This window comes from Hippichthys cyanospilos, chromosome 4, assembly GCF_059441005.1.
Source record: "Hippichthys cyanospilos isolate Australia breed blue-spotted pipefish chromosome 4, RoL_Hcya_1.0, whole genome shotgun sequence".
Lineage (NCBI taxonomy): Eukaryota > Metazoa > Chordata > Actinopteri > Syngnathiformes > Syngnathidae > Hippichthys > Hippichthys cyanospilos.
Window position 1 is genome coordinate 25209878 of NC_142372.1, and position 20767 is coordinate 25230644.

A 20767-nucleotide genomic window follows, 5' to 3' on the forward strand; every position below is an offset into this window, starting at 1 on the left:
TGCTTTCTGTTTTATCTGGTATTTGTGAGTTGTGTCTTCAGCCTCACAATCTGATGCAATCAAGGGTCACTCTCTACTTTCAAATGACCCGATTGGCTGAGAGTTCATTTCAAACATAGTTGTGGTGGACTGCAGCATCTTTTCTCTCTAGAAAGTATAAAAGTAAGAAACCAGAGAGCCAATGTTGAGGTTATAGTGATGTCCGTTACAGAAGGAAGAAAGACAAAGTTCCTGAAGAAAAAAAGATCAACAGTGGGATCTACAATGTCACACGTGCACTTAATTTAATTCGAATAATTGCCCAAAAATGTTCCTCATTGCTGCAAACAGCAACAGTGTATTCACTTGTGAACTGAAATAGCAGATGGACTTTCCGCCTGTTATTATAAGCAATGCAAGTACAGTGTTTTCGGGTTGGGTCCCTGCTCCAACTCATGTCAAGACATGGCGGTAAGGCCATATGGCCATTTTTCGTGGGTGTTTTCAAAGTCATTGTTATTTATTGATTTTTCCAAAACAAATTGATAAAATTGAAAATTGTACAAGCTAATATATGATGATTAAAATACAGTACAATACAATATTCCCTACAATATGTGGGAAGCAACAGGACACGTCCTGCGTAAACGTTAAAGTATGCTAACAAAATACAGTACATGTGTAACACGAGCAAGAAGATGCAAAAATAGATTGTCTAAAACCTTTGTATTAACCAAAAACTACAGTATTTACAACATGTACTGTATATGAACTAGAAAATGCAAAAACATGGTCAAAAAGATGTACTGTTTGTAAAATACAGTTCAGTACTGTACTTAACTTCAGTGTTGTACACTGTATTTTTAATGTTGAATTTTGACCGTCTTGGGGAAAAAAATGAGTCTATTTTGAATTGTTGTGTTGGCTTCATTTCATGCTTCATGAAAATGTTTGCTGACATATCAAACAGTTGTGTTGCTAATTGCAAAAAAAAAAAATTGTCCTGTTGGATGTCTGGTGATTCTTGTGCGTCAAGCCACAAGCAATTTCCTCTGAGGAGGTAAATTGCCAGAATACTAAGCAAGAATGAATTCCTTGTTTTTCAAAGTCTTTCCGACTTTGAACGTCTCCCGCTACGCTCAATTGCATGCATTTCACGGTGACTCTTCCACGGTTATTTCCATTTACGGACGCCATGATCTACAGTATGTAAATGAATAACATTAAAATCGTTTGTAATTACAGCCAAACTCATATCAATAAAGAGTCACTTACATGTCACCGTTATGGAGCCTACGATATTAGATTTAGAAAAAGGAGCATTTACTTCTCTGTTCCCAGGGAGCGGGAACTTCCTGTGTTACGTTAAAGCAGTCCTCCAAATAGGTTCTGCTTTCCGGATACCGGAATTTCCGTTGCAAGGAGTCGATCGTTGATGTAATTTAATCGTAAAAAAGTTAATGCATATGTTTTGGGTTTTTTTCCGGGTTCGGGAATTTCCGTTCGACAGAGGTCCGTAGTTGGGAATACTTGCTCTATATATATAATGTTAATTTTTCACTGCCATCAGACGGTCAAGTACAGGTCAGATAGGGGCAAAGAAATCAGAATTGGGTGATTTCAGGCTGCTATTGTGTGAACATAACCTTTGAATTTGTTTGAATGGTGATTTTCCTTTTCAGTCTTCCGATATATGCCTTTACAGTTACCGTACCTACATGAGGCCCCGGTACAAAGTAGCCTATAAAATGGTGACACAGATGGAGTGGAAGTGTTGCCAGGGTTACAGTGGTGATGACTGTAGCAATGGTCTACATGGTGGATCAGGAAGCACCAACAGGCCTCGGCTCCTGCCAGGCCATGGAGGAAGTGGGTCGACCACTGGGCAAAGAGGCTCCAGCACTGGTTTTAGACAGACTGGAGGACAGAGTGGTAAGTCCTTTCTTATTTATCTTTCCACAACAGAGCGACCACTTGACAGCCGCCAGCTTTAATAGAACACATGAGGAAACCATGTTTGAATAAACGAAATATTGAATCACAGAAACTCAGCAAATTTGAACCATTATTTATATTTGATGTCTTCCTGAATTGCTTTGTTGGTTTTCCTCTGGTGCCATCTGAATACAAACACTGATGTTGCTGTTTCTTCCTTCTCCAGAAAGAGGCGATCATGAAAAGACCAGGCAACTGGAGGAAAAGATTTACACTCTGACTAAGACTATTGAGGACTTGCAATCTACCATCACCTCTATGAACAAGCATTTTCAGGGAGGGGCCGACAAACCTGGTCTTAACGGCAGTGGCGGTATATCCTCCGGAGCAAGAAATCCTGCTGATGCAGCTCAACCGGAAATTAAAGAGACAATCCACAGCATTCAGACCAAACTGGATCAGCTTGACAATCGCACACAGGTAACACAACTTATTTTCGTAGGCTACTCTGTTAGTGCTTGTCCTTGCTTTGTAAAACATTATTACTGTCAAAAGAAAGAAAGAAAATATCAGTGGTGGGCAACACACATTGTTTTGGCTGGTTCGACATTTGACAAAGCCCAGCCCTCTTTCCGTCCAACATTTTCTCAAGCCATACAAAATTGTAATCGTCGGTCCGTCAGTCAGTCAGTGTGTTTTGCCCAACATTCCGCCACCACTATCGGGCGACATTTCAACATTTCTTTTTTTCTGGTCCGTCATTCGTCAGGTGCTGGTCTACTTCTGTCTGCACTTATACTAATTATTTTTTCTGTTTTAGTACTTACGCTTGAAGTTAACACTATGTCTGTGTTTCTACAATTACACTGCAATGAAAACACAACGTAGTAATATAAGTGTAACATAGAAACAAAGCCAGCTAAGGGGATTTACCCTAGGCATGATAATACACCATCATGTATATTACAGGGGGAGTGCAATTAGCAAACATGTCCACTGGATGGCATTATCATGATTTACGTGACTCTCAAATGGGTGTTTTTTTCTCATTTTATTTCTGCCTGCCCTACAACTACAGAAGACAGTTTCATTAACATTTGTCCAAATTTGTCTGGCTTTCATCCATCATATACACTACAAGGGAAACAAAGTATTGCTGAGGTTGATTTTACTAAACGACGTGTTTAATTAGGAATGAAAAAAAATTGCATTTCCTGCCCAAGAGCCAATCAGAAAAAGAATGCAAATTCGGTCTCCATTCATTGGTTTTACAAAACACGCCCCAGAATGCTCTAATCAGCAAAAAACCTGAAATCAGGACTAAGGGAGGCAGAAACTGCAAATACATCGGTGGCCGGTTTGCACTGGGAATGGTAAAGTCAGCTGTGTTGTAGCTCTGAATGACAAGTAGTGAATTGAACCAACCCAGTTTATTCACTCAACTGAACATATTTCTCCGCTGCTTAGTAGTACTGTAAATTGACTATTGTCACATTGACTGCAGGCTGATTGCAGTCTGTAGCATAAAGATGGCGAAATATAGAAGAAAAACATCCAAGTCAATTGCAGGCTGACAGACATATGACATACATCTGACATAATGTCTCTCCCAACGATTACGACAAATTAAAATTGCAATTCCGCCATTTTCAATTTGCATTTTTTTTTTTTGCATTCCCGTCATTCGTCGGTCCATCAGCAAAACGGGCGTCCGTCGGCGACAGACTAACGAACAGTCCGTCAGTGGTGAAGAATTGCCCACCTCTGGAAAATAGCATTCAGATTGTTTTTCTTTTCTATTAGGCTCATGATAAAACCCTTGTAAACATCAACAATCATCTGGTGAATGGAAAAGTAAATGATCTGGAAGGAGGTCCTCCTGGAGGAAGTTTGAGTGGACAAAGTTTAAACTCACTGAAGGAGGAAATCCTTCACGAGCTTGAGAGACGGGTTTCACTCTCATGCTCTTCCTGTCAGGTATTAGTGTTCTATCTTGTGTTCTACCATCACATTGATTATCAGATGATATTCACCTTTGTATGTTTTTTTTAGGCTGGTGTGAAGGACCAGAACAGGCGGCTGCAGGAAGAACGCGAAAGAATTCGGGCCCTAGAGAAGCAACTTAATGCAATGGATGTTCGTTACCGACAGGCAATTGATGGTTTGCGACGCGAAACAGCAAGCTCAAAGAGATGCTGTGACAATATCAACGAGCTTCAAAACCGTGTCACGGATGCTGAGCGCAAGATCAGTTCAGCAGCAGAGAACGTTGATGTCCTTCACAACCGTTTGGACAAAGAGCTTAAGGGAGAAAGTGACAGCAGTAATGAGGACGGAGGCTTCAGGGGAGGGGAGATTGGGGCTGAAGGTGGTAGAAGGGCTAGTGGTGGGGATACAATAATAACTGAAGATAAATTAAATAAACGACTGAAGAATTTAGAACAACGGGTCAATGGAACTATGGTGCAAACTGAACAAAGTTGTGCATATTTGGAAAATGATTTGAAAGACTATTTCCATGGAGAACTCGGAGACCTTCGGACTGTGTTCCTGGACCGCTTTGATGATCAGGCCTTCAGGATTACAGATGTGGAGCTGGATCTCGGGCTTGTTAAACAAACGGTTAATGAGCATGACAGGACATTATCAAAGTTAGAAAACAGAACTTCCCTCCTGAACAGGAAGCTAGAGCTATGTGGCTCTAGATGCATGGCAGGAAGAGGGGAAGTAGGAAGCGAAGGAGGGAGTACGATGGATAGTGGAGGTCCTATTGCTGGTGGTAGCAGTGACACTAGCGGGGTCAGAAGCGACACTAGTGGTGGCAGAGCTGGAGTTGGTGGAAGTCAAGGTAGCATTGGTGGAAGCAATGGTGGCACTGGTGAAGAAGAAGAAAGTGGGACCGTGGGAAGAGGATTACCAGGAAAGAGACGAGAACAAGATAATTCAACAAGAAAATCACTGGAGTGGAGAGTGATTGATAACGAGGATCAAATTAGGCATTTTAACACAAAAATCAAGGACCTGTCCGTGTCTGGAGATTCTCTGAATGACAAGGTATTCAAGTCAACATTTTAAACAATTTGTTACCACATGACCATCTGAGATACTGTAACCAACATTAACAACTGACAGCATTTACAAACTGTAACAACATGCCGTGTAGACATGTTCCATTTATAGTGCCATTGGATAGCCTCAATTAATTTCTGAAAACTGTGCTCTGCTTCAATCAACCTTTTGTTAAATTATAATCAAATCAAATTTATATGATCTGTATAACAAATCAATAAATATAGTATAAGACTCATACTTATGTAAACGTGATAAGGCTAAACATGAACATAACCTCAAATTTCGTCAATCTTGGTCACAAAAACAATACAAATAAAGATGTTGCTCTGATTGCTAGAGTGAATGTTAACATGTAAATGTTCATTACTTAGGTCGTGCACTTGAGCCATGACATCCGCAAAATCAAGGCTTTGACTGGTGACCACGGTGAACACTTTAACCGCATCGTGACAGAAGTGGAGTTGCTTGGGCAGGACTGTGAAATCTGCGGGACGGTGAAGGATGAATTGTGGAAGCTGCGAAATCATTCCAGGGATGCTCTGAGCCGCCTGCAGATCCAAATCAACCGACTTCAAACTGGTGTGGAACCTGGAGGCGCCTGCAACCAGATGTGTTCTCGTTTGCAGGATGAAGTTCGTCTTCTGCGAGAAGATGTCACACGTTGTGCCAATAAATGTAAGATGTCATATAATCTTGAAATGTATTGAAGAAGAAAGGCCATATACTTTTCCTGCTGTGATGGGAACTATTTAACTTAATCTACAATTACAAGATCATTGAAAAACATATGTAGATGCTAGAAGAAAGTAAGGTGATTGGGTGTTGAGTACATTTTGGCAATGCCAATGCGTCACTGATCAGTCTCACCTTTGATGCACAGATGTGCAGGAAACAGCAATCTTTTCGAACAAAAAGATCATACTGTATGTTTTACATTACAGAACTTTGACAGCTGAATGTGCCGTAATATAGCAAAAGCAAAAAAATCAATCCATTTTCTATAGCCGCTCATCCTCACTAGGGTCGCAGGTTGCTAGTGCAGTCTTTGGGCAGAACTATGGGGACACTGAACTGGTTGCCAGCCCATTGCAGGGCACACAGGGACGAACAATCCATTCACGCTCCCTATCAAACCTAAGGACAATTCAGAGTGTCCAATATACCTACCATGCATGTTTTTTGGAATGTGGGGGGAAGCTGGAGTGTCTGGAAGGAACCCACAGGGCACAGAGTGAACATGCAAACTCCACACAGGAAGGCCAGTGAAAGCCGTAACTGAACCTGAACTACTGAACACACTTCCACCATACCGCCCTCAAAGCAAAGAATAAGTATAAGTAAAATAGTAAAATAGTATAATGAGTAAATAGTCAAATCTAACATTCAATTTTATTTTTTATTTTATTTTTTTTTCTAGTTCAAGCTCAAGTAGAATGCAGCCGGTCTCTTTTCATGTTGTGATCATATGATCACTGGGCAGTAAAGCTAAACATACTTACTTGAAGTCCATATAGTTGAACTCATGAACGATATCAATGAAATGTGTGAAGAGACAATGTCATGTGAGAAGGAGATATTGGCTTGTAATGTTTCACTTAGGTTTCAAATGTGCTTATAGTCCATGGGCAATTATCATGTTGTTAATGACTCGCTAATATAGTTGGAGTCAAACCTTTACAAAAATATTGGAAAAATTACTTCTTTGTTACTGAGGCTCTTCACACACTGGAAATATGCACATTATTGTACAATATTATATTTACTATATTTCTCTGTGTACAAGTCAGGTTTTTTTTTCACCTTTTTTTTCGGCTTATACCCTCATAACTCAAAACCAGACGAATTTTCTCCACATATGTGTTTGAATGAGACATTTGAATGTGAAATAAGTCACATCATGTCATGTACAAGGCTTAAAATAACTATATATATATATATATATATAGATAGATATATATATAGATAGATAGATAGATAGATAGATAGATAGATAGATAGATAGATAGATAGATAGATAGATAGATAGATACAGTAGATACCTCTAATTCAATATAGTATACGCATATGCATACGTTTTAGGGAGTTTGCACAGAACATTGTAAAAATTTTGTCAAGCGCCGCCTGCCTCTTTGTTGTCAGCAACGAGGCTGCGTGGCTCACTTTTTTTTGGCTGACTTTTAACGCATTATGAACAGGCAAAGATGGCTTGTCTTGTCCGTTCAAGACAAAAATGCAAGAGCAGTGGCATGCATGGATGTCCTCAGGTCGGGGTGGGGACACCTTCCACGCTCTGATCTCGCCACAGTTGTCACTTGGGCATAAAAAGTATTAGCATAGCATTTCTTAAAGACCTCCATTTCAAACAAATTAGACGAAGATGATTACCCGTAGAAAAGTAACGAGGATGTTTTAACAAATGTCAAGGAGGAAGAATAGCTCATCCGTGAGTTACTGTATATCCATACATTGAAATGGGAGGAGCAATTTGGGGTGTCAAATAGTGATGATGACTTTTAGATAATTAGCTTCTAGATATTCAGCTGTGTCAAAAACTAAAGCACTGAAGCATCCTATAATTTTATTGTTGCGCCGTCATTTTAAGCATTTGCATTTGCCTCGTATTTGTCTCGTTTCCGCCATACCTCATAACTGCAATAATATGTCACTCGATATATGATGGGGAAATTCCTGTAGAAAAGTAGAGTAATAAGCAAGGTCGATTTGTACTTGGAGAAATATGGTCATTAAAATCTACAAAACATGCAATATAGCGGACACCAAGGCACAACATTGTTATTGAGTTGCAAAAAGTATTGTGAGAAACTCAGGGCGACAAGGTGTCATTCGTTTGCCATCAAGTGGTTTTTATCACTCTTGTTGTGCAAGATTCCCAGTGACAAACAGCATGTTTTACTGTGGTCAAGCCAGCTGACCCTAATTGCATCATTTCTTTAACGATCCTGATCATTTGAATCAACTTCATTGGATGACGGAAACGTCAAGAACATGCAGTATAGTCGCCCTCGAGGACCGGGTTTGGACATGCCTGATTTAGATGAAGCAGCCCATGAATCACTTTACTGTGTAGACAGAAAAATGTGATTTCAATGGCAGAACTATGTGGGAGCCAGAAGTTATGCAGGCCTTCTACTTGTAAGTAAAAATTCCAGGAGTCGATTTTTATTTTGTGTCTGTCCAGCCCTAGTGGCACTTGACACTCACTGCCACCCTCTCACACTCACACACCATTGTCATCCACACGCTCATCACTTTGGCAGCATGGTAAAGTTCTTGTTGTCTGAGTTAACCAAGCCGAATAGCTTCCAAAACCTATTTGTCAAGACAACATATGAATTTATCCTGAGCATTCAATTTCTTTACTGTTTAGGTGGCGGTTCTGGTAGCACGGGTTCAACTAGAGCAAATGGCAGTACTCAGGAAGATGGACTCCGTTTGGATGCTGAGCGGCCTTTAGATGGTCACAGTGTGATTGGAGGCTCCATGAACAACAACCAGATGAAGACGCTGCAGGGTGAATTGTCTGAGGTCATTCTGACCTTCAGCTCTATAAATGACACCCTCAAGGGTCTTGAACACACTGTTCAGAAACATGGCAGCGTCATCACTGACCTGGGTGAGCTCAACTTAATTACACTGAATCTGCACATGCTCGTTACCAAAACATTCTGTGACTGACTAATTTTCTAACAATTGATAGGAAACACAAAGGATAAGATTATCTCTGAACTTGACAAAATACAACAGGAAATGACAGAACACATTGAGGAAAGTCGGGACCGGTTGGATGGGTTGGACCGAGATCTGAGACGTTTTGAGGGCACTATGCTGGTAGAGAATGGAGACTGTAAGAAATCAAGTGATGGATTAGAGAAGAGGCTATCCAAAGTTGAAGGAGTCTGTGAAAGGCTGGATGGGGTCTATGACTCTATCCACAAGATCAAGGAAGGTAATTGCATCTTGCTTTCTCTATCTCATGCAATTGTTTGAAATGTTATGATTTTTCAACTATTCAGGACGGTGTCAATGATCTTGGACACTTATTTATTGTATCTATTTATTGGCCCTTTTATAAAACAGAACATTTTCTTTATTTCTTGACTATTGTTTCTGACTGACTACAATGCTGGTCTGTTAAATGCTGGTCTGCTATTGGTCGGCATCTCCTCACTGTGATGGTGGTCTGCCATTGGTCGGCCTCACTCGTTTCAAAATGGCAAAACCGTGAAGCTTTGTTCGATTGTGAGTGGTTACAAAACCGTATTTATAGTGCATTTTACTGCTTAATTCAAAGTTGAAAGGGTTAGCCATGGGTCCTAAGATTGCTAGTGATGTTAAAGAGAGAAGTAAGACGATGATTTAGATGGAATCCATGCTGGAGATATCCCTTATTAGGGAATAGGGGCATAACAAGCGCCATTCAAAGGTAAACAAATCCTTCCTATATTTTTTTATGTTTTCTGATTGTATACATGTATATTATATATACGGAGCACTTACTATAGTATTTTGGAACCAATTTTTGTGTGTATGTACAATTTTGATGTTGTTACCTGGGGTTCTAAACGCATTAACTATTTAACATAGGTTTGGATTGCCTGCCATACGGTGAATTGCCCAACGTATTAATCTCGTAACACGGGATATATATATATATATATATATATATATATATATATATATATATATATATATATATATATATATATATATATATATGGCCATCAGGGCCAGCTAGCCTATCATAACCTGACATCATTATCGTAACTATTGTAAACTATAATAATTATATAACTATAATGAAAGTCAATTTCATTTGAAGTTCGTTTTTACTAAATACAGTATATATAAATATTATATATTTTTTTTAGTTTATAAAATTATTCTCCATATTCTGTTATTTTCGTGTCATATTATATCCATTAGGTTACGCTCCTTTCAGTGTTGTAGTTTTAAGTTGGAGTTTTTAGCCAATTAGAATTCAGCTAACTTGTGTCATCAGGAGGAGGCACTAGGGCAGGCATGTCAAACTCAGTTTGGCTCTGGGGCCGGATCCAGACTTTCTGTTCTCAGGTGGGCCGGATCAGTAAAAGAATGTCAACTCCAAATATTTAGCTTTGTTTTTCAGTACTATGCTTTATCATTCAGCCTACATTTGTAGCCTACCCTACATATTATAATCATGGATGACAAGGGATCTTTTCTAAGCACAACACATTTATTCACAAACAATGGAAAAAAAATGATTTTCATGTTTGGCATTGAATGTGTTAACAACTGGTTTATTTTAACAGTTGAGTGAATGCAGTTTTACACCTGAACCAACTCACCACACTAAACAAACTCAAGTGGGAGCTATGAAAAAAATATTTTTGCCTTAATTGTCATACTGCTTTGAAATAAATAAAAAAGAAATACAAAATAAAAGTTTTAGCAGTGCATGGGCAATAAGATACTACATCAGATCAAACTACTAGGCTGGGCCTACTGAAGCTGAGAATATACTGCACAATATTAATTGTCTTTAATATGAAACCAGATTAATCTTATTTTCAATGATCTGTATTCATGAGTGCAAACAAATGTCGTGTCATCACACTTTTTTTCTCTCTCTCACTGCACTCCTGCAGTCTACGTGCTGCTGCTGGTTCCTGAAACTTGGCATCTTTTTGCCTTTACAAGTGTGTCGATATCAGGTGTCAAATCCTGAGTAGCAGCACATTTAACAATGTCATTCAAGTGTTTATTTGTTAACCTTGAGCGCTGCTTTGTTTTATTATTGTTCATCACGGAGAACACCTGTTCACAAAGATAAGTAGTCCCAAACATGGAGAGAACCTTTGCAGCCATGGCTGTTAATTTGGGGTAACCTAGCACAAGATACTGATAAAACGTATCCAATCCCACGGACCCAAATTTATCCTTCATAGCGGAATCGCACTGCAAGTCAATAAGCTCGAGCTGAATGTCAGCTGGCACATCAGAAGGCTTCACTGTAAATGGCGAGCGAAAAAAGCCAAATTTGTTCTCAAGTTCACTGAAAACCTGAAACCTCTGCTCAAACTCTCGCAGCAAATCTGTTATTTTGTCTTTATATTTATCCAAATCGTTATCGGGACGGTCCGGTGCCTTCGGACGCACAGCTGTGAGACAAGAGAAGTGCGTGGTGTCACCGCTGGATAGCTGCGTCTCCCACAGTGACAGTTTCATCTTGAACGCACTTATGCTGTCGTAATATTGAGTGACAACTCTGTTACGGCCCTGCAATGTAGTGTTAAGTGTATTCAAGTGTTGTGTAATATCAACCATGAAGGCAAGATCCTGCACCCATTCCTTGCATTTAAGTTCCTTTACTGGGCGTCCCTTCTTCTCCATGAACTGTCCAATTTCGCCTCGTAGCTCAAAGAAGCGCTTGAGTACTGCACCTCTGCTTAACCAGCGCACATCAGTGTGGTTGGTTGGCCAGCATGAATGTCATTATCACTGAGAAATGAGTCAAACTGGCGGTGATTTAGACCACGAGCTCTGATGAAATTGACAGTTTTCACAACCACGCTCATAACATGGTCCATTTGGAGTGTTTTGCAACATAACGCCTCCTGGTGCAAAATGCAGTGAAATGCCCAAAACTCTTGTCCTCCATTTGCGGTCTGTACTTTGTCACGGAATTTTGTGGCAACGCCTGCCTTTCTCCCCACCATTGATGGCGCACCGTCGGTCGCCAGGCTCACGGCACGGGACCAGTCCGCTCCCACTTTGTCCAGCGCTCCAACGAGAGCGCTGAAAATGTCATCTGCTGTTGTGGTGTCATTCATGGGCACCAATTCAAGCAGCTCCTCTGTGATGGTCAAAGTTTCATCAACACCTCTAATGAATATTGCCAGTTGAGCAATATCTGTGACATCGGTGCTCTCATCTATTGCAATTGAAAATGCGAAAAATGATTTGATTTTTTCTTTCAATTGGCTGCTCAAGTCACTTGAGAGTTCTGTCACCCGATCTGCGACAGTGTTCCTCGTTAGACTAATATTGGCAAAGGCAGGTCTCTTTTCAGGGCACACGACTTCTGCAGCCTTCAGCATGCATGTTTTTACAAACTCCCCATCAGAAAATGGCTTGGATGCCTGCACCAACTCGTTGGCAATAATGTAGCTGGCTCTTACAGCCCCATCAGCAATATCGCGGCTCCGTGTAAAAGCAGACTGCTGTTTCTTCAGACCAGCGACCAATTTGTTTATCTCGTCTTTCCTTATTTGTCCTTTCAAGTGGTCATACTTGTCTTTATGATGAGTCTCGTAGTGGCGCCGAATATTAAACTCTTTGAACACTGCAACTTGCTGATTACATACCAAGCACACTGGTTTTGCATTCACTTCTGTGAATAAATAATTCTCAGTCCATTTTTCCTGAAAAACCCTGCACTCCGTGTCCACTTTTCTTTTTTTTGACAGTGCCATTTTGGGAAGGGTGTGTTGACCGATAACTTATTTAGTAGTGGTGAATGGTGAAGCAAGATTGCCGGTTCATTTTTAGTTGGACACATCACGTTGTGAATGTTTATTTCCTGGTACTAACTCGTGTCAGTGCCGCATGCTGGACGTGAGCTCTTTTACACATTTACTGCCCCCTAGCGGCCAGAGGGAGCATTTGGTTTGTATTTATTTTAAAAAATCATAACTTTTGATCGAAATGAGCTAGAGACTCGCTTCTTTTTTTGACATACTCAGAAATTTATGCCGGGCCGGATTACATCATCCAACGGGCCGGGTCCGGCCCGCGGGCCGTATGTTTGACATGCTTGCACTAGGGCATTCGCTTCTACAGTTGCGGGCGTCTGCGCAAGCGCAGATGGATATGTGAGCGGTCCGAATGACTTAATAGACAGCTGTAATTGCCAATGAATGAATCATTAGATCGCCATCTAGAGGCCTCACGTTGAACGTGACGTGGGGGGTGTTTGACTGTCGCAGAGCTCACATAGCACCCAACTCCTTTGTATCCTCGCCAATAAGCCCCACCTGCAGGCCGAGCTCCAAAGGGGGGGCCCGGTGACACGCATCAGGGCATTGGACATCTGACACATTTATTTGTACTCATAAGGGGTCTCTGCGCAGTTCTTAGTCTGGAAGCTCACCTCGGACCTGTTTGGGTGGCATAAAGCTCCAAGCACCTTAGTTTGTAGGATCATTGGCATGCACATTGTCGTCATAATTGTAATCATAATTAATTTGTGCGTAGATGAAAAACTTCAAGCCAATAATGTTTATATGAGAAGCTTTACTTCAAAGCATAAATTTGCAATAACTGTTTTGTGATTCTCTTTTCCTCTCCTTTATCCCATGTTCAGGACTGAACCAACATGTATCTACCTTACTGACATGTTTTTCCGGTCTAAACAATTCAATCACTCATCATGAAGGGATCCTAGACTTTGTTCAGAAGGACCAGGAGGATGTTCAAAGACGGATAAAGAACCTCAACTCCACCTTGACCTACATCTTGAAAGACAGGCAGAGTTTCTCTGACCATACCCTGACTGGTAGGATTCTAGTCTATTCTATTCTATTATATTCAATTTCAAATTTCTTGTTGACCTCTGTAGCAGGGGTTCTCAAACCTTTCGGAGTCAGGGACCCCTTTTAGAAAGCAAATTTTCATAGGACCCTCATTAGCAAATGTTTGCTGAAACAAAACAAAAAAAATCATTGAAGACAATCAGTGTCCTTTTTTTTCACCACCAGATTCAATTTGACAAGTATATATTTTACTTTTCAAAATTGTAATTGCATTCCTCCTCAATAACAACCCCCCCAAACAGGTTCCTGTCAATTTAGTCAAAAACTTATTATAAAATGAAATGTCGCTTTAGCTTTGCTGGCTTCATCGCCTCATTAGCAAGAATTGTAGACACAAAACACATTTTGACCAGTTTCAAAATAATTACATTTTTTAAAATATATCAAACTGGTTGAATTGATTGCTTTATTGAAGAGTCATTAAAACTTTCACAATTTAATATAAAATAAATTTAACATATATAAATAAGATAAAATACAATTTGAAATAAAATAAAATGAAATTAACAAAAGTCATATATATATATATATATATATATATATATATATATATATATATATATATATATATATATATATATATATATATATATATTTTTTTTTTTTTTTTTTTTAATTATTTTTATTTTATTTTATTTTTTTATTAATGACCCAAATTAATTTTTGGACCCCCTGCAGTCAAGTCATGGACCCCCACGGTTCCGCGGACCCCAACTTGAGAACCACTGTAATAGAGATTAGTGATCACTCTTATACATGTTACTTCCAAAATCTGATATATTTCTTATGACTGCTTATAAGTTGCTTCATCACTTCGTTCGGACACAAAATGCATTTGAACAAATTTCAAAATTTATATATATATATATATATATATATATATATATATATATATATATATATATATATATATATATATATATATATACAGTGGTACCTCGGTACTCGACCATAATCCGTTCTGAGGTGGTGGTCGAGCACCGATTTGTTCGAACACCGAAACCAATTTTCCCATAAGAAATAATGGAAAGTATGTGTGCACAAGTAAATGTGCACAAGCAGTACATGATAAAGATAAAGATAAAGATAAAGATAAATAAAGCATTATAAACCATTTTGTATAATTTACTTACGTTTTGGAGAGTGGTTGATGGCATACAGGAATGGATGTGGAGAGGACGGGAGGGAGTTACTCCTTCCATGATGACGCTAGCTAACTGCGACGCGAGGTCGGACACTCGTACACCACGTTCATATTTTGCTATAATTTCTTTCTTCGGTTCAATAGTGGTCCTCATTGTTTTCCTCTTTGCCTTCCTCTTATCACTGTCTTTCTTTGGACCCATTATTAAGGGCTAGAGCAACACGAAAAAGTTTAAATCCGGGAAGAAATACTCGAACAAACGTCTTACTCCGCTGGCGGTCTGAGTTGAACTGGCGCTTACCCGCTGGCCGAGAAGGGCCGAGGAGCGCGTTCGGGTCGGCTCGGCTCGGCTCGGCTCGGCTCGGCTAGTCGAGAACCGAAAATCTGTTTGAGGTCCGATGCATTACCTACTTGAATTTTTTGGTCGAGCACCGATTTGGTCGAGTATAGAGGCGGTCGAGTACCGAGGTACCACTGTATATATATATATATATATATATATTTTTTTTTTTTTTTTTTTTTTAATTCTTTGCTTTCTTGAAGAGTCATGAATGCTTTCACAATTTAATATGAAATAAAATGAAATGAACACATATCAAACAAACAAACAAACGAACAAAATATGTTCAGCACCAGTCTCAGTTTATTTAATCAGTGGTTCTCAAATGAGGGTACGGGTACCCCTAGGGGTACTTGAAGGAACCCTAAACCTAACCCTTATTTTTTGGTGGACAAATGTTTATTTATAATTTCAAGAACAGGTCTAAGATTTTATGTTGATTTTTTTTTTAGACAAATATTTATTAATAATTAAGTTAATGATTTTTTTTTTGTGTGAACAGCTCTCTACTGTAATCCCCAAAGAGGACGCTTAATGTTTAATATTTGTCTGTGGACATATATTTATTTATAATTTTGGTTTGAGAACAGGTCTGACACTTTATGTTGATTATTTGTTGTGCACAAATATTTATTATTAATTAACTTATTTCTTTTTGATAACAGGGTTAGGGTTGTTTGATTTCTTAACTGCAATTTTCCTGCAACATTCCTAGCTCCTGCAGCCCAGAGGTTGATTTCTTGACACCATATTAAGTAGCACTTCCGCGCAGCCCCAAGTATGCTTTGAATAAAGTTCACGCCAGCTTTGTCTGTCACCCAACTAATAACTGCACTTGCTCCTTCATTGTGTCGTCTTCACAAGCGCCCTTCTGTAAAGTTCAGGCGAGCCTTTTGTTTTGATGTGTGTCCCACTGACCTGCACGTAAAATCTTTTGTACAGAAACGCGCGCGCACATGCAGGCACGCACATCGATATCTTCATACTGCCCTTAACTGTTTCCATAAAACATTAGCACAAATCTGCAAACATACACCTCAGCCATCCAAATAAAAGCAATGATTTGCTGTTCCTTAGAAATGTATTCACTGATTTGTATTTTCTGGCTAAGAGCCAATCAGAGTCGTGGTCGCCGACACCACATACGGAGGTTAGGCTCATCTCATGCCTCTTAATTGCAATGATCCTAGCTCCTTGCTCCTCAACTTTGAATGTGCCTTGGAAGTTGGTTTCTCGCATTAACAAGCGTCTACGTTGTTTTAAACATGCATCAAACGGCGAGGATCGAGCATTGAGGAGATAGGTACCCTATGGCTACCACTAAGTAGCTTAAATCGAAAACATCTGATGTATCCTCTGCCAAAGGCCTAAAACTCCTCAATGGTGACGTAAAGGAATAATTAAGCTGCTTTCTCAACTTAAAGTTTGGCCAAATGAAGAAAACCTTTTTATGTTCTTCATAGTTTTCATTCCATGTGTTCAACATAATGTTGTAATCTAGGATGGTTGTTGTTATTTTCTCAGGTGGTATCGATGTTTTCTGTCATGTTTTGGTTTTTGTTTTTTCCTTTCATGTTCTGAGCTTGTGTTTTGTTCCTAGTTCGTGTTTTTCGTGTCACTTGTGTCGGTGTCTTGTTAGTATGGCTGTGTCCACCTGTCCTGGTCAACCCGCTCAGTTGTCCAGGGGTTCATCGATGTCTCATCAGGTTGGGTTGGATTTAGTTTCCTGTTTCCTTTCATTTCATGTTGTCCCGTTGTTGTAGTCATCACCATGTAGGTCTCCGTGAGTTGCATTCCTGTGTTTCCCAAGTCATTTAACCTTTGTTTTTCAATTTGTTGAAAAAAAAAAAAAAATCTGGGTTTTGGTTGTCACTTTGTACACAGTTTTTCACCTTGTTTGTTTTTGCATTGCCAATTGTTAGTTTTGAGCACACTTGCTTCCCTGCACTTGGGCCCACTACCTCTACGTCCGGCACACTCACTGGTGGCATCTTACCTTAGAGATAGTTTAGGTAAAACGCTTGTCTGCTAGTGAGGGACCAACCAACTGAACACCTCTGAATATGCACACCCCTGTGATTGCCTGCTGCTAAGTGCAGTGCAGTGACTTCTTACCCCAAAACAGTTTGAAATCTGCACAGTCAACTACTTTTCTAATGCAAGTTGAAATCACAAATCAACACAGGCAAGGCTGATATTGAGTGAAAAACGGGTGCTGTGTAGCATATAGGCAATAATACCAGTGAGTCAAATTTCAAACTTAGTATTTACTAAAAAAAACTCCCTTTGCATTATAATAAAACATATATTTGTATTATAATACAGGCCCACCTGGACCTCCAGGAGAGAGAGGTTTCAATGGGTTGCCAGGCCCCCAAGGGCCACCTGGACCTTCTGGAAGACCTGGAGAAAGTGGACTGCGTGGTCTACCAGGTAAAGCAATTGTATCTTTATACTCCAATGCTGGGGCGTGCAGTAGTTAGCGTGTCCGCCTCACAGTTCAAAGGTATCGAGTTCAGTTCCAGCTCACTCTGGCCTTCCTGTGTGGAGTTTGCAAGTTCTCCCCGTGCCCTGTCGGTTTCTTTCAGGCATCCGGGCTTCCTCCCACATTTCCCCGCATATGCATATTGATTTGATTGAACATATAAACTTAAATTTCATCAAAATCAGAAGAAAATGTCAATGCATTTTAAGTGCAATATATATGTTCAAAGGTGTCGGAAGAAGTTTACAATTCTAGTCCTACCACCTTTTTCTCTCCAAATACAAGAAATATTTTCAATAATGGAAATGAAGAAAGAATGAATCATTAAATATTTTGTACAATTCCTCAAGTTTCCATTTGTTGATATCTTTGTAGCATTGTATTTTGTAACTTATTTTTTAACATAGCAAGGGATTTATTTATATACTGTATATATACAGTATATTTATACAGTAATCCCTCGCTGTATCGCGGATCTTTCACGGGTTCGCTGCTTCATGGAGTTTTTACAGTGTGGATATCTTTTTTTACAGCGCATTGTGCTCTGAAACCTGATTGGCTCAGGGGCTTTACTGTTGTCTCGAAATAAAATATTGATGCTGTACTGTATTGGTTTTTCACTTGTTAATTTATTACAAAAGGCAAGCGGATCCAAAAGCTTGCTTTCGTCTCTCCTGTGTCTCGCCTGTGACTGCCTTGTGCGAACGTGCTAGTAAGCACATTGATTGACAGCTTGGTCTCTGGGAGCCGATCACGTGACTCATAGGCGTGCCGAGAGCAAAAGCACACACTAGACAGACACACAGACAGCAACGGAGAAATGCGCAGCTTTGGAAATCTAACTTTTACCTAGATTTCTTTTGTAATAAATTGAAATTTCAAGTTTATTGTTATGATATAAGAGGCTTCACTTTAATTTGATGTCCGGGCATATCCGTTTATCAAAATCTTCTTGCTCAGAAAAAGAAAGAGCTTAACCATTACTCATAACAATGTGCAGGTTCAGGACGAAGAGGCTTAGCTGGGACTCTGAAATACGCGAGTGAGAATGTTTCCAACTTTGTATTACTATATTAAAATGATTGTTTTAAAAAAATTGGGGGCTTTAAAAAATGTTTTGATTTTTGGTTTCCTTCTATAGTTTAGTATTGTATTGTAAAATAAGAAAAAAAAATCTGCCTACTTCACGGATTTCACTTTGCGTGTGTTATTTTTGGAACGTAACCCCCGCGATGTGTGTGTGTGTTTGTGTGTAAGTAGGATTAAATCAGAGTTATTTACTTGTAAATAATGTGTATTTCTAGGACTACCCGGTGCTGATGCTATTTTACCCAAATTGTCCTTCTCTGCTGCCCTTACTGTTCCCATGGAGGTTCCGGGGACCATTATCTTTGACAAAATCTTTGTTAATGAAGGTGACTTCTATGACCCCAGAACAGGTAAATATTCTCGAGGGAGATTTCATTGTCTTTAGAGATGCATTTACTGTCATCAATAATTCACAGGTCAACAATTCACTGGTCCTTGATGAATGTTATAGAAATCCAGGCCTTCTAGTGAATACACAGAATACTGACACATGTTTGTCCTCCAGACATTTTTCATGTCCCCAAGGAATATTTTGCGGTAACTAAACAATCTCTTTCTCTCAGGTATTTTTACTGCCCCTGTAGATGGACACTACTTTTTCAGTGCCATTCTAACAGGCCACAAGAATGAGAAGATAGAAGCAGTTCTTTCTAAATCCAACTACGGGATGGCCCGTGTGGATTCTGGTGGCTATCAGCCTGAGGGTCTGGAGAACAATCCTGTGGCTGAAGTTAAAACCTCTCCGGGCTCGCTAGCTGTTTTCAATATCATCTTGCCCCTGCAGACTCACGACACAGTCTGCATCGACTTGGTGATGGGAAAACTGGCCCACTCTGTGGAACCACTTACCATTTTTAATGGGATATTGCTTTATGAAGATATGTGATGGCTTCCTGCTGATACCTGAAACATTTAAGACACTAAATGACAGGGATAGAGTATCTAAAAAACAGAATTTCCAGATGAGTCAAGACAAGGCCACAAGAGGCAGCACCAAAAATAATCTCACTTTGGAGGTCACCAAAAACTTTGTCTTTAAAAAGACCTCAAGTCTTAAAAAGTTGTGTTTGAAATCGAATGTTATCTGATCATGTGACAAGAAACTTGTTTGACCAGTTTTATGTGATTGTCCTCAGATTGGGTCATGATAAATAAATGCAGTTGGACTTCATATTTCGACTGCATCCCTGGATCACTGCTACAAGTGATACCTCGCTACTTTGCGGGGTTTATTATTAATAAATGTTTATTTTTTTGTAAAAAAAAAAAAAAATCTTAACTGTGGAGAGATGCGCTGTGATGGTTGTGTCATAGGTAACTTTATTTCAAGTGTGGTACCTAAACAAATCAAAGCAATTATACTTTTCAGTTTACTGCTTCTGTTTTAAGTCTTTTATCATAAATTGCACATTTTTGTTTGTTGCCAATTGTCCGTCACTCATGAGACATATTTTTTGAAAAGTAAAGGAAAATAGATTCTCACAGTATCCTGTATTTGGTTAGTATCTGCAGTTCCTTACTCGCAATATTTAATGTGATAAGAGAGCATTCGAAATATTATGTTCGAAGTGTCCTTGTTTTTAAATGTTTTGTTATTTTAAATATCATGTAAGGTATTAAAATGTCAAAGATTTAATGCATTTTTCTCATGTCCTTATATATTAATATTGCTATACTAATATTACTTTTTGTGCACTTAAGTCACAGCGTGTGTGCGTGTGCATGTGTGCGTGTACATACCTGTGTGCAGGGCCACCTATGCTCATGGGGCCCTGGGGATAACCATAAAGTATTTAACTTTCTTTTCGACAGTTGAACTTTTTTTCTTTTTTTTTTACTGGGAACGCTACTATGAATGACTCAAATTCCTATTTTCAACCAGTAATTGTGGATTATAATTATAAACAGGAGCTTTTTCTGAGAACCTCAAGAAGATACAATATTGCAGCAGTTAAAGCATGATACGCAAAACCAAACAAAAAATTTACAGTATCTTGTTTTTTGTTTTAAACTACACAATAGATATTGTATACATAACCAACACAAAGCTGTATTTCAAGGGCAGGCAAGGAAATGCATCTCGTCTAAACTGTCTTTAGCATATACTGTGTGTGAATACGAATGTACAT

At 39.3% G+C, this 20767-nt stretch overlaps 1 protein-coding gene across 1 annotated transcript in view; it reads left to right on the forward strand.

The window, feature by feature from the left end:
- Nucleotides 1-20278, forward strand: part of LOC148425144 (EMILIN-1-A-like) — a 36491-nt gene extending 16213 nt beyond the window's left edge. Inside the window, exons 3-13 of the mRNA XM_088413827.1 lie at nt 1685-1911; nt 2141-2394; nt 3718-3891; nt 3967-4968; nt 5358-5661; nt 8375-8620; nt 8705-8953; nt 13352-13543; nt 17390-17497; nt 18854-18988; nt 19202-20278. Of these exons, the coding sequence (XP_088269953.1) occupies nt 1685-1911; nt 2141-2394; nt 3718-3891; nt 3967-4968; nt 5358-5661; nt 8375-8620; nt 8705-8953; nt 13352-13543; nt 17390-17497; nt 18854-18988; nt 19202-19524 (3214 nt within the window). The 3' untranslated portion in view covers nt 19525-20278. The remainder of the gene's footprint in view (nt 1-1684; nt 1912-2140; nt 2395-3717; nt 3892-3966; nt 4969-5357; nt 5662-8374; nt 8621-8704; nt 8954-13351; nt 13544-17389; nt 17498-18853; nt 18989-19201) is intronic.
- The last annotated feature ends 489 nt before the right edge of the window (nt 20279-20767 follow it).